The sequence below is a fragment of the Zalophus californianus genome, chromosome 15 (assembly GCF_009762305.2).
Source record: "Zalophus californianus isolate mZalCal1 chromosome 15, mZalCal1.pri.v2, whole genome shotgun sequence".
NCBI lineage: Eukaryota > Metazoa > Chordata > Mammalia > Carnivora > Otariidae > Zalophus > Zalophus californianus.
The window spans coordinates 53300979-53319424 of record NC_045609.1 but is presented as its reverse complement, the minus strand read 5'-3'; the positions used below and the strand labels follow the sequence as shown (position 1 = coordinate 53319424).

The 18446-nt window shown below is 37.1% G+C and overlaps 1 protein-coding gene and 1 long non-coding RNA gene across 2 annotated transcripts in view; one reads left to right on the top strand and one right to left on the bottom strand.

Moving 5' to 3' along the window:
* Positions 1-18446, top strand: part of LOC113923657 — a 52502-nt gene that overhangs the window by 12261 nt on the left and 21795 nt on the right. The window lies entirely within an intron of this gene.
* MARCHF5 (membrane associated ring-CH-type finger 5) overlaps positions 9943-18446 on the bottom strand; it is a 48943-nt gene continuing 40439 nt past the window's right edge. The window contains exons 4-6 of the mRNA XM_027596651.2: positions 13925-14108; positions 13630-13796; positions 9943-12851 (exon numbers count right to left, since the gene is read on the bottom strand). Coding sequence (XP_027452452.1) covers positions 12735-12851; positions 13630-13796; positions 13925-14108 — 468 coding nt within the window. The 3' untranslated portion in view covers positions 9943-12734. The remainder of the gene's footprint in view (positions 12852-13629; positions 13797-13924; positions 14109-18446) is intronic.

The window sequence follows — 18446 nt, the reverse complement described above, 5'->3', positions numbered from 1 at the left end:
TCATGACCTGAGCTGAAATCAGGAGTCTGACACTTAACCTATTGAGCCACCCAGGTGCCTCTGTTTATTGATTTAAAGAGACTTGTATATGTAAAGGAAATTCATTTTGTATAATGAATTGTGATTTTTTTTCCTTTTTGCATTCAACTTAATGTTATTTTATGCAGTGTTTAATGTAGCTTAGAGTTTTCAGTCTTTTATTTTTTAATTTTTTTAAGTTTTTAGTTTTAATTCCAACATAGTTAATGTACAATCTTTTATTTATTTTTTTAAGATTTATTTGTTTAGTTTAGAGAGGTGGGGGAGGGGCAGAGGGAGAGGGAGAGAGAATCTCAAGTTGACTCCATGCTGAGCTCGGAGCCCGACTCAAGGCTCAGTCTCATGACCCTGAGACCACGACCTGAGCTGAAACTAAGAGTTGGATGTTCAACCGACTAAGCAACCCAGGTGCCCCTTTTTGTTCTTTGATGTTTTGTAGTTTTGTTTTTATTGAAGAATAAGTGACATACAATATTATATTAGTTTCAGGTGTACAACATAGTGATTCAATATTTTTATATGTTGTGAAATGGTCACAATAATTCGTTACCATCTGTCACCATACAAATTTGTGACAATATTATTGACTATATTCCCTATGCTGTACCTTACCCATTCCTCTACCCTTCTGGCACCCATCAGATTGATTTCTGTATTTATGAGTCTGTTTCTGTTTTGTTCATCCTTTGCTGTTTTAGATTCCACATAAAAGTGAAGTCATATGATATTTGTCTTTCTCTGTTTATTTCACTAAGCATAATACCTTCTAGGTCTATTCATGTTGTTGCAAATGGCAAGATTTCATTCTTTCTTATGCCTAGTAATATTCTGGTGTGTATGTATGTACATTTTTTTATCCATTCATTTATTTATGGACACTTAGTTTGCTTCCATATCTTAGCTATTGTAAATAATGCTGCAATGGACGTAGTGGTGCATGTGTCTTTTCCAATTAGTGCTTTCATTTGTTAGGATAAATACTTAGAAGTGGAATTGCTGGATTGTATTGTAGTTCTATTTTTAATGTTTTGAGGACTCTTCGTACTATTTTCCATAGTTGCTTCACCAATTCACATTCCCACTGATAGTGCACAAGGGTTCCCTTTTCTCTACATCCTTATCAACACTTGTTATTTCTTGTCGTTTTTTTTTTTTTTTTTAGGGGTGGGGAGGGAGAGAGAGAATCCCAAGCAGGCTCCAGGCTTAGTGTGGAGCCCAAAGCAGGGCTCAATCTCACAACCCTGAGATCATGACCTGAGCTGAAATCAGGAGTTGGATGCCTAACTGACCAAGTCACTCAGGTGCCCGTATTTCTTGTCTTTTTATTATTTATTTATTTATTTTTAAAGATTTTATTTATTTGAGAAAGAAAGAGAGAACATGAGTGGGGAGGAGGGGCAGAGGGAGAGGAAGGAGCAGACTCCTGGCTAAGTAGGAAGCCCAGCACGGGACTTGATCCCAGGTCTCTGGGATCATGACCTGAGCTGAAGGCAGATGCCTAACCAACAGAGCCACCCAGGTACCCCCCTATTTCTTGTCTTTTTAAAAATCTCCTGATAAGAATGCAGTCATTCTCGCCAAACTTGGTTTTCCTGAATTATCTGCGAATATAGCTTATTTTTAAATTTATTTTAATTCCAATATAGTTAACATAGTGTTATATTAATTTCAGGTGTACAATATAGTGATTCAACAATTATGTACATTACTCAGTGTTCTCTTCATCCCTGTCACCTATTTCACCCATCCCTACACCCACCTCCCCTCTGATAACCATCAGTTTGTTCTCTGTAAAGAGTCTGTTTCCTGGTTTGTCTTTTTTTTTTTCTTTGTTCGCTTGTATTCTGTCTTAAATTTCACATATGAATGAAATCATACGGTATTTGTCTTTCTCTGACTTATTTCACTTAGCATTATACTCTCTAGCTCCATCAATATTGTTGCAAATGGCAAGATCTCATTCTTTTTTATGACTGAATAATATTCCATTCCATACCACCTCTTTATTCAATCATCTATTGATGGACACTTGTGCTGCTCCCATAATCTGGCTCTTGTAAATAATGCTGCTATAAACATTAGGAGTGCATGTATACTTTTGAATTCGTGTTTTCTTTTTTTCTTTAAATGTTTTATTTATTTATTCATGAGAGTCAGAGAGAGAGAGAGAGAGGCAGAGGCAGAGGGAGAAGCAGGCTCCCCGCCTAGCAGGGAGCCCGATGCGGCACTCGATCCCAGGACCCTGGGATCATAACCTGAGCCGAAGACAGACGCCCAACCATCTGAGCGCTATCCAGGCACTCCTCCTTGGGTAAATACCGGGTAGTGGAATTACTGGATCATATGGTGATTCTATTTTTGATTTGTTGAGGAATCTTCATACTGTTTTTCACAGTGGATACATCAGTTTGCATTCCCATCAACAGTGCACGAGGGTTCCTTTTTCTCCAGATCCTCACCAACACTTGTTGTCTCTTGTGTTTTATTATTTTTTTTAAGTTTTATTCAAATAGTTTCAGGTGTAGTGTTTTGATTTTAGCCATTCTGATAGGTTGTGAGGTGATATCTCATTGTGGTTTTGATTTGCATTTTCCTGATGATGAGTGATGTATGCTTTTTCATGTACCTGTTTGTCATCTGTATGTCTTCTTTGGAGAAATGTCAGCTCAGGTCTTCGGCCCATTTTTAAATTGGATTGTTTTTTTTGTGTGTGTTGAGTTGTGTAAGTTCTTAAATATTTTGGATACTAACCCTTTATTGGATATGTCATTTGCAAATATCTTCTCCCATTCAGTAGGTTGCCTTTTAGTTTTGTTGTTTCCTTTGCTGTGCAGAAGCTTTATATTTTCATGTAGTCCCAATAGTTTATTTTTGCTTTTGTTTCCCTTGCCTCAAGAGACATATCTAGACATATCTGCCAAAGTGGATGTCAGAGAAATTACTGCCTATGTTCTCTCCTAGGATTTTGTATGGTCTCACATTTAAGTCCTTAATCCACTTTGGGGTATGGTTTCAAGTCTCACATTTAGGTCCTTAATCCATTTTGGGGTATGGTGTAAGAAAGCGGTCCAGTTTCATTCTTTTGCATGTGGCTGTCCAGTTTTCCCAACACCATTTGTTGAAGAGACTATCTTTTCCTCATTGCATATTCTTGCCTCCTTTGTTGAAGATTAATTGACCATATAATTATGGGTTTATTTCTGGGCTCTCTGTTCTGTTCTATTGATCTGTGTCTATTTGTGTGCAGGTGCCATACTGTTTTACTTTAGCTTTGTAGTACATCTTGAAATCTGGGATTGTGATACCTCTAGTTTTATTCTTTTTCAAGATTTCTTTGGCTATTTGGGGTCTTTTATGGTTCCATTCAAATTTTAGGATTATTTGTTCTAGTTCTGTGGAAAATGATGTTTGTATTTTGATAGGGATTGCATTGAATGTGTAGATTGCTTTCGATAGTATAGACATTTTAACAGTATTTGTTCTTCCAATCCATGAACATAGACTATCTTTCCATTTGTGTCCTCTTTAATTTCTTTCATTGGTGTTTTATAGTTTTCAAAGTACAGGTCTTTCACCTCTTTGGTTAAGTTAATCCTAGGTATTTTATTATTTTTGGTGCATTTGTAAATGGGACTATTCTCTTAATTTCTCTTTCTGCTACTTCATTATTAGCGTATAGAAATGCAATGGATTTGGGTGCCTGGGTGGCTCAGTTGCTTAGGTGTCTGCCTTCAGCTCAGGTCATGATCCCAGGGTCCTGGGATCGAGTTTCGTGTAGGGCTCCCTGCTCAGTGGAGAGTCTTCTTCTCCCCCTACCCTCCCCCCACTTATGCCCCCCACCTCTCAATCTCTCTCTCTCACAAAAATAAAATCTTAAAAAAAAAAATGCAATGGATTTGATTTTGTATCCTGCAAACTTGCTGATCCATTTATCATTTCTAGTAGTTTTTTTGGTGGGATTTTTAGGGTTTTCCATCTATAGTATCATGTTATCTGCAAATAATTAAAGTTTTACTTCTTCCTTACCAATTTGGATGCTGTTTCTTTTTCTTGTCTGATTGCTTTGGCTAGGACTTCCAGTACTGCATTGAATAAAAATGGTAAGAGTGGACATCCTTGTCTTTTTTTTTTAAGATTTTATTTATCTGACAGAGAGAGACAAAGCAAGAGAGGGAACACAAGCAGGGGGACTAGGAGAGGGAGAAGCAGATTTCCCGCAGAGCAGGGACCCTGATGTGGGGCTCTATCCCAGGACCCTGGGATCATGACCTGAGCTGAAGGCAGACGCCCAACGACTGAGCCACCCAGGTGCCCCTGGACATCCTTGTCTTGTTCCTGATCTTAGGGGAAAGCTCTCAGTTTTTCCCCATTGAGTATGATGTTAGCTGTGGGTTTTTCATATTTGACCTTTATTATGTTGAGGTATGTTCTATCTAAATGTACTTTGTTGAGGGTTTTTATCATAAATGGTATTTCTTGGGACACCTGGGTGGCTCAGTTGGTTAAGTGTCTGCCTTTGGCTGAGGTCATGATCTCCGGGTCCTAGGATCCAGTCCCACATTGGGCTCCTTGCTTGGCAGGGAGCTTGCTTCCCCCTCTGCCTGCTGCTCCCCCTGCTGTGCTCTCTCTCCCTCTCTCTGACAAATGAAGAAATAAAATCTTTAAAAAAATAAAAATAAAAAAATAAATGGTATTTCTTGTCTTTTTGGTAATAGCCATTCTCAGGGGTGAGAGGTGATTATTTCATTGTGGTTTTGATTTCCATTTCCCTGATTGTTAGTGATGTTGATCATCTTTTCATGTGCCTTATGATTTCTTAAATTTTTTTATGCTGTGACCTTATTAAAAATACAGTTTTGGGGGTGCCTGGTTGGCTCAGTCAGTGGAGCATGTGACTTAGGGTTGTGGGTTTTAGTCCCATATTGGGAATAGAGATTACTTGAAAAGAAAAATCTTTAAAAAAATACAATTCAAAAATAAATACAATTCTGTTTTCGGGTAGTATTAAAATTTTTTATATTAATAGATTTTATTTTTTAAGAACAGTTTTAGATTTACAGAAAAATTGAGCAGGTAGTACAAAACAGTTTTGCCCCCCACCACTTAGTTTCCCTTATCATTAAGAGTTTACATTAGTTTGTTACATTTGTTACAGTGAATGAAACAATATTGATACATAATTGTTAACTAAAATCTGCAGTTTACATTAAGGTTCTTTGTGTTACACAATTCTATGGATTTTGACAAACGCATAATGTCATGTATTTACCATTAACATAATTAATATGTTAATTTCCATTATTATATAGCATATTTCACGGCCCCAAAATTCCTGTACTTCACATATTTGTTAGCCTTATCCTCTACTTCCTGCTCCAACCCCTGGTAAACAGCTGATTTTTAAATCTTGTTTCTGTAGTTTTGTCTTTTCCAGAATGCTAGATAGTTGAACTCATACAGCTTATCAAGACTGGTTTGTTTTTTTTTTAATAACAATATGCATTTAGCTTTCCTCCATGTCTTTTTTTGTGGCTTTATAGCTCATTTTTCTCTCCTTGCTGAATAATAATCCACCACAGTTTATCCATTAAATTTGAAGGACATCTTGGCTGCTTCTATTTTTTGACAAATATGAATAAGCTGCTATAAACACTTGTATGCAGGTTTTTGTGTGAATCTAAGTTTTCAATTGACTTGGGTAAATATCTGTGACTGTGACTGTTGGAGGACATGGGAAGACTGTTGAGCTAAGAAACTACCTAACCTCCCAAGTGACTGTATCATTTTGCATTTCTACCAGAATAAATGAAAGTTCTTCTTGTTCTACATTATTTACCAGCATTTGATAATTGTCAGGATTTGGGGTTTTAGCTAATCTAAAGCTGTGCAGTGATATCTCATTGCTATTTTAATTTGCAATTCCCTAATGATATATGCTGTTGAGCATCTTTTCATATTTTTTTTTCTTTGCCATCTGTAGGTATTTTTTAGTGAGGATATGTTCAGATCTTTTGCCCAGTTTTTTTTTTTTTTAATCATTGAGTTTTAAGAGTTATCTGTGTATTTTGGATACAAGTCCTTTATCAGATATGTGTCTCAGATAGAAAAAATATTTTCTCCCATTTGTTGTGTTTAAATGGTTAAGATTTTCATGCTTAAATTTTTGTTCCATCTTAAGTTTATTTTGGTAAAGGGAATTTCCAGATGGCTACCAATTGCTCCAAGACTATATCCTGATTAATCCATCTTTGTTTTCACTGACTTAAATGCTACTTTTTCATATACAAAATACCCATTTATTTTTGGGTCTATTTTAGAACTACTCTTTCCAGTGTTTCATTCATTTATATGACAGTACCTCAGGTTTAAAGTTTCCCCCCTTTCAATATATTTGAGTATATGATGCTAGTACATCAATAGCACTCTACTTTTTCAGAATTTTCTTCAAGACACTGTCTATGCCTCTTTCTTCCCACCTGTCAGGTTCATATTTATCTTCCAAGATCCACCTTTAAGAAGCTCTACTCCCTTGCTACCTCTGTACCTCTTCTGTCATTACACTTAAAAAAAAAAAAGACAAAACACTTTTCACGCTGTATTGGGATTTATGTTTTCCTTCCTGTCCTCTCTACTGAAGTGTGAGTTCTATGAGGGTAGAGGAAATGTAACCCTGGGTAATTTACTTAAAAAAACCCAAAACAGGGTGCCTCAGTTGCCTCATTTGTAGTATACTATAACTTATAATATAAAAACTATGTGTGGGTTGTTGAGGATTAAATGAGTTAATAGTCATATCTGGATAAGTACCTGGCATATAGTAAGCATGCAATAAATAATTGGGTATTATAAATTATTAGTATTATGAATTCTGAATTTTCATGCCTAGCATACTATCAGATAGATACTAAGTTCTCAAGAAATGTTGACTCAACAAAATGAATGAATGAATGCATAAATACATGAATAAGTAATAAACCTTTAAGATATGTTATTTCCTTGCTTTGATAAGTCCTGATATCCATTTTTATGGGTTGGATAGCGTTGTCTCAAAACCCACTCATTGTGTACATTGCTGGGCAAAACTAGTTGTAAAATGTTTTGTCAAAAACTAATCTTATGGGAAGCAAAATCAGTTCAATAGCACTTATTGAATAACTACTGGAAGATCCACTTGAGGGAGATGCAATATTATTTCTCAAAAGGCAATCACATCAGTCTTTAGAAAGGAGAAAGTATTGTCATAGAATTCAAATACTGCTAGCTTCAAGAGAAACAAATTCCCCTTTGATTTTCAGTACTGTCCTCAGCGGGGAAATTTAATTCTTACTTACTTTAAAAATAATGTATCTACATAGTTAGGAGAAAAGTATAAAAGGTAACAGTAAGGAGTATCCCTCCTATACCAACCTGCATCTCCCCAGTTCTCAAACCTCCTGTAGACAACTAGTTTCCTTGTGTGTCCTTCCAAAGATTTTTAAGGCATAAACAAATGTTTATTTAATTTTCCCATCCCCTATTTTCCACTAGGGGTAACATGCTATAAGCACTGTTCTACATCTTGAGGTTTTTTTTTTTTTTTAATAATATACATTAGAAATATTTTCACATCAGTAGGTAAACAGCTTCATTCTTTTTTATAGCTTGTAGTTTTGTTATGGATGTACCACACTTTACTTAACCAAATCCATACTTAAGACATTTGAGTCCAATATACTGTGACAACAAGTAACTTGGTAGATAGGTTGCTGTACTTAAGTGCAAGTATATCTTAAGATAAATTCCTGGGACTGGAGCTGCTGGGTCAATGGGTACATGCATTTGTAATCTTAATAGATACTGATTGCCTTCCATACCAATTTATACCCTAACCCAAATATATGCAAATGGACCATTTATCATCCTGGATGTTATGCTGTTAAGTCACTTAGGGCCCTTCCTGTGAATCAAGTATATTAGGGTTAGGTTTCCTTGTGGTAGGGGTGGGGTGGGGTGTTAAGAGATTATTAGGAGGGGTCACAGAGAGGGGCACTGGTTACACTGCCAACTTACTCAATTGTAAATCCACCCTTCTTTGTCCAACTTTGTGACACTGAACTGGATCCTGTAAACATTTTTCCTTTGGAACATTAGGCTTTTTCAACAGAAGGCACAGGAGTGACACCACAAGGCTATCGTGTCAGGAAGACACCTTCCTTCCAGATTCTAGCCTCCGTTATGACCTTTTTAAGCACTGGAGCTCAGCAGCCTAGACACGTCTAGTTGCATCCTCAGGCCTCTCTCTCCCGACCAGCTCAGCTTCTACACACCAGCTCCAGCCTGCCCTGTGGCAAATTTCTCTACCACCCCTTGACACAAGTGCTATGGTAGCTGCACCCTTTTCAAAAGTGTCTGAATCTCAGCCTTTTAGGGAAAGAGACCTTTAAAGTCCTAGTTTCCTTAATGTCTACCCTCCTTCAGCCTAGTAGGAGTAGCTTTTTTGCCCCTACTTTTCATTAGTCTTCTCCTTTTATCATTTACTTCCTACCAGCTAACAATTTCTTTTATTTTCCTTGTTCAAATAGCTGATTTGTATCTCCTGAATGGACCCTTACTGATAATGACATATGTGATCATTTTGCAAAACTTGATTGACTTATACTTAAAAATTATGTACTTTTGCAGGTCTTATTTTTGGTGTACAATTATCTGAATTGATAAATACACTGATAAATGTTTATTATTAAAAAATCATGAACCTCTTAGTTCCTGTTATAGATTGTTTCTTGCCAATTTTAAACTAGAGAGTCCATATTTAAACAGGGCACATCTTCTAAGTGTTCAAAGTATTTCACAGTTTAATTTTAAAGTGTACTCTTAAGAATAAATATTTCAGAGCAGGCTTATTCCCCATTTTACTCCAGGACTTGGCAGTGTCTGGCTCATACAGGTGCTCAACAAACACCTGGTGAAGTATAGTATATATTGCTGACATATAGTAACCTTAGCAGGCGGTTATCAGTAAAAGGCTTAATCTGCACAGGTTGACCAGAATGATAGCCTAACCTCTGTTGCATGTCCAAAGCTTCTACAGCCATTCAGCTGCAAACTCTCTCTTCCCTTTGCTCAGAATCTTTGTTCCAGGAAGGCAGTTAAATAAGACATTTTATCGCTCTACCATTTCTTGTGGGTGTATGGGGTGGCAGGTAGCAGAGAAGAGGCAACCCTGAGATACCAGGGGACCAAAGGAAGGCTATGCGCAAACAAATGTCTACTTAAATTGGCACAGATTTAGTTTTTCTGTATATCAAACTGTTGTAGAATGTTTCCTCACTTAATTCTCATAACAACCAGGGGAGATAGGTTTTATAATCTTCATTTCATTGATGAGGAAACTAAGGGTCTGAGAGATAAAGTAACTTGCCCTATAAATATCAGAATATGCATCTAGGACTGTCTGACTCTATGCCACTTCTCTGCTAGTCTCTCAGATGGGGGTAATGAAATAAACTAGAAAAAATACAATTCCCATGGATGGGTCTTTATTTGATGTACTCATTCTAGAAGATTCTAATCTTCAGAAACTTAAGTTCTTTGTACCTCAGAGGAAGCAACTTTTTTAATGTGTTCCTAACCTACGTGAACATACTTTAAGATACCCTGTAGCATGAGACCACCCACAGATCTTGTCTGTGGTTATCTACTCATAGTCAGTCCAAGTGGCTGAGGGGGTATACATTTTAAAAATCAGAATGTAGTTGGAATTTAGGCCAGCCTGCTTGTATTAAGACAATTTCTCTTTAGTTTTTTCTTTAAATTTCAGATTTTTACTAAAAGAAAATTCTCACTAGTATCTTGAAAACTAGGATTTAAAAAAACTAACAAATTACGTTTTGGGAGTTGTTCAACAGACAAAGTACACCTAGAGAACATAAAAATTCTTTATTTAACCTAATCCAGCCAGTATTGAGATAGTCTGCTATATTAAAAACAAGACGTTTAAAAAAATTACAGCACAGTTAGCAAGGCAGTGACTAATTAAGTCACTAAGTTTAATTTTATATTCTTCACAGTCATTTGATAATCATGTAATGATGAACAATATTTTCAGCCACTTTGGAGATAAGTTAACTTCTGCAAAGGAGAGAATTCTACTAGTTGTCACTGAATTTTATAAAAGAGGTTTAAAACATTAAATTTTATAGAAATAACACAGTAAAGCAATGTGAAAATAAACTGGAAAACAAAATATACCCACCAATCCCAAAAGTCTACACCATCCCTTTAATCTGTCCCCTAACACCATTCTCTTACCTCTTCGTTCCCTTTTCCTAGAGCACGAACAGACTAACAATTAAGAAACAGCTACTGCTTTATAGGGGCTGTCTCAAGCCTAAAGTGCCTCTATTCCTGTAATTTCTGTTAATCCTAGAAATGGTCTTCCGAAATAGAAGTATTACTTGCATTTCAGAGATGACAACTGTAGCTGACAGAAAGCCACTTGGTCAGGTCATACATCCAGTTATTAAAAGCAGAATCAGGATTGGAACCCAGGTCCGTCAACTTTAGCCCATGCTCTTTTGTTGTTCATGGTGGTACGGGCCACCTTTCTAAAGACTGGTACACAGTACTTTCTGAGCTAAGGTTTTTTAGATTTAAAAGTGTTCAATTCCAGGGCTAGAGGACAATCTGGTTCCCAGGCACTTGCAATTCCTTCCCCACAGCCCTAGAAACCCCTCCCTGCTGCCCCCAAAGGATTAGAGTGGTTTCCCTGGCCCTCATGAGCCCTGATGCCAATAGATGCAAGCAGCTACTCCCCCCACCTTGGGCATCAAAGTAGTAACTAGGGAATGGTGTGCTTGTATAATTTTACTAAAAGTTGCCTAAAAGCTGTTCTATATAACAAAATTATGCAAGAAATAGCTACTATGTCTTTTTATATTGAAAATTAAAGAAAAGCCAATATATTTTATAATTACAGCTATATAATCTAAGTTATTTTTATATATAATCATAGATTTTATATTTCCCCTTCAGAACCGTAGCAGTGTTCTTAATAAGGCTCACTGTCAAATATTCCCTTCCTCCCAAAATAATTACAACTCTGAATGTTCAACAGCCATTAACATAAACTTTATAACAGAATTAAGACATTCATACTATAGAAAGGTACCAGTCTTAAATTACTAAAGTTAACATACATTATTGCAATCTGACATAGCTCAATCTAATTTGCTACACTCCTAAAGAGAAGTGGCCATTTATCAGTAAGGGAAACGTTTATTATTGTCATGCATTACATACTGTGAACAAGAAAATAAATAGGGTTTTTGGAACTTTTAAAAATTTAACTTTAATGAAAATAACTGTGAAACCATTCAGATAGCTGAACAACATTAAAAGGGCCACTATTAAAAATGGCTTAAAATAAATAATTGCTTTTTAAAAATGAACATAAAACTAGTTAAACAGTGATTAAGGTGCTAGCCTCATCAATATGACAAGCAATTAAAATCTAAAAACATTAGTACTGGTTTTAATTATAGATTGACTTAAGCCAAAAACCTCATTATTTACTCAAGACTTCTTGTTTTCATAATTATCTCCTCACTGACTGGTATAGAAACAAAGAGCTCAAGGCCTCACCTTGGTTTACTCACTGCTGGTTTTCTATCTGTTGAAACTAGACGGCAAACTGCATAAAAGCAGGAACCAAGTCTGTCGTGTTCACCACTGTATCCCACAGCACTTTGTATAATGCCTGGGCAAATAGGAGGTGATCAACAAATACCTGAATAACTGAATCAATGAAAGAGAAGAGTAAAATAACTTTATTGATTTTTTTGCAAATCTTTCTCTGTGCTCAAACTACTAGAAACTGGCAGCTCTAATTTCTAGAAATACGGATTTAAAAACCTTACTCCAGTGATTGAAGGTCCTGATGACTCTCTCCTGCTCTTACACACACACACACACACACACACACACACACACACACACACACACACACACACACAGTAATTAAGACTGCATGAGTCAAAATTACATTATGAACTATGAGATGTCAACATTATATAAATAAAATTTAATAGTGAAAAAGTGATTTGGAAGCCCTGTGAATTTTTATCCTACACATTTTGGAGGATGTCACATGGGTTAAGAAAAACACAACAAAATCGCATTTGTTCAGATAATCATTTGAATGTTTACATACATTTTTGGTTTTTTTTTTATAACTAATTTACATTTCCTCATATTAACATATATTCCTGTTCAGCATGTAATCAAATTATGCCAGTGAGAAAAATCCTCATAGTACCTTCATTGAGTTGCTGATTCTATGAAAACACTGAACATGAACATGTACAAAAGAGGCATTTGAATAAAACAGCATGTGCATTTTTAAATATTTGCACAGTTTGATCTTTACATTTCTATCTGGAGAAAATATGAACAAAACCCAGGTTTACCATGCTAAGATAATGGTTCAGATGACTGCCATAAAAGAAGTACATACAAAACAATGAAAACAAATCACAACCTTAGGTTCCATGATTACTGAGAGGATTTCCCCTGCCCTAAGTGCTTTATTATATTTCTTAAAAATATGAGCAGCAGCTTATCATAAGTCTCCACTACTGTGCATTAATGATGAAATCAGAACAACACAACAGATTCATAAGGATGAGAGGACTGCAGAACAACTAGAAGTCACAGTTTTATGCTTCTTCTTGCTCTGGATAATTTAGAATTTTGCGGTGTGCCTGACGTAAATATTGCTGTTGTTTGAAGTAAACCTTGAATGCTCCTTTTATGGCAACAAAAGCAATTCCACCCTAAAATAAAAAGGAAAATTAGCTTTTTATAATGCAGATTTAGAGAAACGTAATAATAAAAATAATTTTACTTAGCTCACAAAAGACACAGCCATTGCTGCTAATTCAGATGAATGCAAAAGAAACAGTTCTTTTTTCTACCAGGGGGTGAGACAGGCGGAGACACTACACCTAAAAGAGACACCTTCCCTGTTCTATTGAGTAATCTCTCCACTTAGCTCTATGTCCAGTCTGATACACCAGGGGGAAGGCCTGGACACATGTGCAGGCTGACATCAGATAGGGGAAGTGAGAAGAATAATGACATCAACACAAGGGTTGACTATGTGCTAGCACTTCAAATGAATTGTCTCATTTAATCCTCCCAGTAATCCTGATGTAGCTACCAATAAGATCTGTATTTTACAGGCACAGAGAAGTCAAGACATTTGATTTCATCAAAGCAATTTCTGTGATAGGATATGAATCAGGCAGTCTGGCCCTAGAGCAGAAGCTCTTCACCATAATCTTGTTGGCAAGAGGGACGGGTGGAAAATTCATGCCTATTCTAGGAGAGAAATCACCCACAGCATTGTTCCGGAAGGCCAGGAGTGAGGTACTGGGTCCTCCCCTCTTTTTTGCTATTGGATAACAAGTGGGGATCAAACAGAACCTTAAGGCCCAGCAGCCACAGAATGAATATTTATATAGCCCCACTGGGGTTCTTTTTGAATAAATATACAGTTCGTTCTCTTTTGTACAGTCACTTGAAAAAAAAGTAATATTAAAACCATCTTACCAAGATTGTCCTTTGTAAATTAGAGTTAACACTACTGAACATCAGTTTACCAACTATGGTCGCAATGGTAGGAAAGACAAGGGCTCCACACAAAATTCGGGTGGCAGAGACGTGGTCTGCTAAAGGGTTAGCCTCAGCTGGGACGCGAGGAACAGGACAACCAATGCCTGGAGAAAACGAAAACGCAGGGTGTTCGTGCGAGCACATCAGTCACCGGGTGTCTACGCAGCCCGGGACTCTTCCACAGAGTTAATTTGGTGTGCTCATGATAGCCACAGCTTTTCCAGGGACTTACCTGGAAATATACTGTTCAAAATTTGGAGTTTATTGGAGTATTTGCGCCATAGTCTAAGCACGTAGTCCTCCCAGCGTATCATCTTGCCTAGTATCAGCATGACAGGGATAGTAGGAAGTCCGATTAGAAGGAATAAAGGGTCAGCTCTTTCCATAACATCCAGACCTTCCTTATGGCCCACAACCTGTGAAACAGACAGCATTGCTAGAATCATTTCCTTATCTGATGAAGGGTTGCATGCACGAACTGAACTCATGTTAGAGGAAATGCTAAATTTCAAAAGAATACAGAAAAAAAAAGTTTTAAAAATAAGTTGGAAAGCTATCAGTCCTGACTTGAAGTGTCTCTCATTCAGGGGAAGAAAAGCTCCTAAGCTATTTCATATTATACTGGAATAAAAGCCTTAGAAATGATTGACCCACAGTGATTACAATTCAGCAGAGGGAGGGACTTCTGGTTCCTTAATTCCTCTGATTTGATTTGATTAGACTGGACTCCAATCTTAAGTCCTACTTGTGCTCCGGCAGAGTCTCTTCTCCTGCTCTTCCTACTGGGGTGTGCACAGCCAGCCAAGGGCGGGACCAGCCTTCAGGATATAGCCCGAAAGCTCACTTCTCTGGTTCTTTCTCCATACTCAGTTGTGTCTGGGATAGAGTGATTTTTCTGGCTGGCTAAATGCCTGTTCTACAGACCTAACTCAGCTACAATGCAATTCCAAGGTCTACTGTAGTAGTTTTTGCTATAGGTTCCAGTCATTTTTCCAGTCCAGGAACCCTAGGGTGTCCTATCAATGGGGTATAATGAAGCTAAAACAACCTTCCCTTCTTATCTGGGTCTTAGGGCTATTTCTCAATTGGATTAGATCCCAGAGGGCAAGAAGGACATGATTAATTCTTATTTGTGAATCTCCATACTTCCCCTCCCAGGAAAATCCTTTTTACTCAATCAATCTTGGTCTTACGTTTCTCTCAACATCTCCATTTTATTGGTGAGTTTCTTACTTTTAACTACAGATTTTCCCTGAAAATTCTCTTTCAAAGGTCTCAAATGATCTTCCCTTTAGCCAAAGTCTCAAATGCTTCCAAATTAAACCTATTTCTCTGAGTCATCATTCTTGGCAGTTATGACAGGAAAAGGAGACTATTTCCAAATCTTGGGCTTATACCCCCACCCAGGTATCAATCACACTGTGAGGACAGCTTGCTAGGAGGATACTACTATAAAGACTCCATATAGTTTTTCTGATCACACTTGAGGAGTAAATCAGGAAGAAAGGATTGGGAAGAACCTGTCTATCTTTGATAGGTAGGAGGTGAAAGGAAGGGCAGGCAGGGAGGAAAGGGAAGAAAGAAGGTAGGGAAAACTAAAAGTTGCCAGGGACCCTGAGGAAAACAAGCTCATGAAAAAGTGGGTTTTTTTAAAAAAAATGAAATGCTCTTTATGTCAACTACCATAGCAGATTTTTTTTAGGGGGACTACTATAAGATGTGAAATGAGGTAAAGCTGAGAATGGTCAGAGCAAACTGAAATTCTAGACAACACACTCAATCCAGGTAAAAATATTTTATAAGTATGTGGGGAGAGCCAAAATGATGCTTTTAAAATCTGAGCTAGGGATATAGTCCAAGCTTGTACTTCATTAACGTCCCTAAATACAATGTAATATTAAAGGGCGGGAGGCTAACCTCTTCCAAGTGGCCAAAAACCATGGTATAGGTACCTGATATTCTTCTGTGTCTCCACAGAGAAACCCGACACCTTGTATGTGAAGGATAATTGTTCTGAGTTGCCCTTAAGTGAAATAGTCTGGTTCACAGTTGACCCTTGAACAACACGGGTTTGAACTATACTGGTCCACTTATATATACACTGATAGATACTGTATACAGTACTGTTATTTTCTCTTCCTTGTGATTTCCTAATAACATTTGCTTTTCTCTAGCTTGCTTTACTATAAAAATATAGCATATGGTACACATACAAAAATGTGTGTTAGTGGACTTTACGTTATCAGTAAGGTTTCTGGTCACAGCAGGCTATTAGTAGTTAAGTTTTTGGGGAGTCAGAAGTTATCCATGGATTCTCTACTGCACGAGGGGGGGTTATCAGTGCCCCAACCCCCATGTTGTTCAAGGGTCCACTGTATTTCATAAACCTTAATCCCACACTAGTGGCAAAAGTGGATTAGCCCAGAGACTGTGTCTTTACCTATGCCTTTTCAGGACATTCTATTTTTATATCATTTTATTATTTTCAATATAATGATCACTTATAAAGTTACAACTAAATGTGATTTAAATATTCTTGAAGTATTAGTAAATAAATTCAGAAATTTCAAAAATTCCTGTTGGGTTATACTATTCTTTTTAGAATTTGGGGTTCAGAAATATAAAGCAGAGTGATATTCAGGTAGAGACTATAGTAAGGGAAAGTTTATTCCTCATGGGTGGCAGTAAAAACCTTACAACCTGGTGTCTAAGAATGAGGAAACAAAAAAGAAAATAAATAGGACAAACAGTGAGCAAGAGACCCACTGTCCCACTTGTTATATCTAAAGTGGAGACAGATGCTTTGTACTCAAGCTGGGCTCACTATGCGTACATTCAACTGAATACTGATTATGTGCCAAACACAGGCCTAGGTGTTGGGGATAAAACGGTAAGCTAAACAGATGTCTTTTGGAGGTGAGACACAATCAAATCAAATCAAACAAGCATGCAAATATAAATGCTGCAAAGGAAACAGAATAGTACAACTGTAGTTTACCACCTGCTACTATAGTCAGACTCAAGGGCAGAAAATGAAAGCTGAATTAAGCAATGGGGCTGATTTAACTTTGGTCAATACAAATCCAGCAAATTGTGTATGATCATGTACATTCTGGTTTTATGCCCCAAGATTAAAAAGATTATTTTTAAGACTTCAATTTTGGGATGAGATTCAGGAACTACAGAATGTCTTCTGTAAGAATTTGTTATCTGTGTATAAAATAAAGGCCTAGGAACTGTAGTTTTAGATAAAGGTTTGTTTTTCTGCTTAAGAGCTAAAAGCTAGATCTTCATATCCAGGAGGTCACCAATGCTGAAAGGCTAAGAGTTTTAACTTAGGCCTGACCTTATAAAGCACTTCGTTTTAGGAACCTACTTTTAAATGGCAGAATGAAACAGTGGTGAACTAATAGGCTTTCTTAGTCAGAATTAAGGATAATTAAGGATAGTATAAGAGTTAAGAATGGACAATGCTTATGGGGGTTATCTTTACACTAGAGGCAAAAGTGGAACTAGGCTGGACATTAAGGTCCTATTGTTCCAGGGTAAAATGTTCCCACTGTCTTTGGAGCCAGGTTTCACCTAAGGAGTCCCAGATTAGGGACAGGGGTAGGGGGGTCTTTCTTGCTGTGTGGTAGTGGACATGTAAACTCGCCAAATCTATAAACTAGGAATAATTGATAGTATTTAGGTCACAAGACTGTTACGAGGATTAAATATACCACTGCTGGAAAGGTGTTTAGCCCAGGCTGGGGAAAAAAGTTCCTATTATGTTGTCTTTTCAGTAAAAATGTAGGCAGAAGGTCTCATTCAAATTCCTCACAATTAACAGGGATTGAAACTGAAACTGATTCATGGAGAAGTAAGTGGGAAAAGAATAGTGGAAGGACAGGTATGAGGCAGGGAGGGTGACAAAAGCCAAAGGACAGAGGTAAAAAAGTAAACAGCCTAAGGATGGGTTGGAGGAGAAGCCCAATAGGCCTCAAAGTAGAACGAAGTGAGACTGTGAAGCACCCTGTGTAACAAATCAGGTTAAGGAAATGGAATCTTTTTCAAGTCAGTGGTTCTTAATCTTTACCCATTACACTCATGACAAATGATGCAATTCATTTTGCAATTCATTCTAGTGACTATATCCAGATTTTGGGGGTGTCATCAATACTTCATGAAGAAGCCTTGCAATATATGTCCCACCATGATTATTAATGAAGCAACCAGAAACACCATTCACTATGGACCCAGCACAGACAGGTTATGTGCAATTTCTAGAATATACAGTGTGTTAACTATTACTGAGTTATTTATGAAACACCCAATCTAAGTGCTGCATTGGTAAAGCACTACTTAAGGCAGAGGACATGGTGAGCTTGAAGTAGATGTTGAAAGTATTATTTTAGGAAGACTGATTTAGAAGGATGGACTGATAGAAGAGGATGAAATTAAGAGAAACCAATCAAGAGGCTCCTTTAGCCCACAAGTATGATGGGGGAGTGACAACAAATCAGGTGGTTAAGTCTGTGGAAAAGAAGCTACAGATACAAGACGTATAAAAATGAATATTGCTTGGATTTGGGTCAGTGGACCAATCTAGGTCTATGAAGTAGAAAGAGCTAAAGGTAATCCTAAGAATGCGGGATACAGACTGAGTAGATGGGAAAATAACAGTAGCAATCAAAGGTATAGAAAAATTATAATGGGGAATAAATTTAGGTTTCAAACTGAGGAAAAGACTAATCTGATTTCAATAATACTGA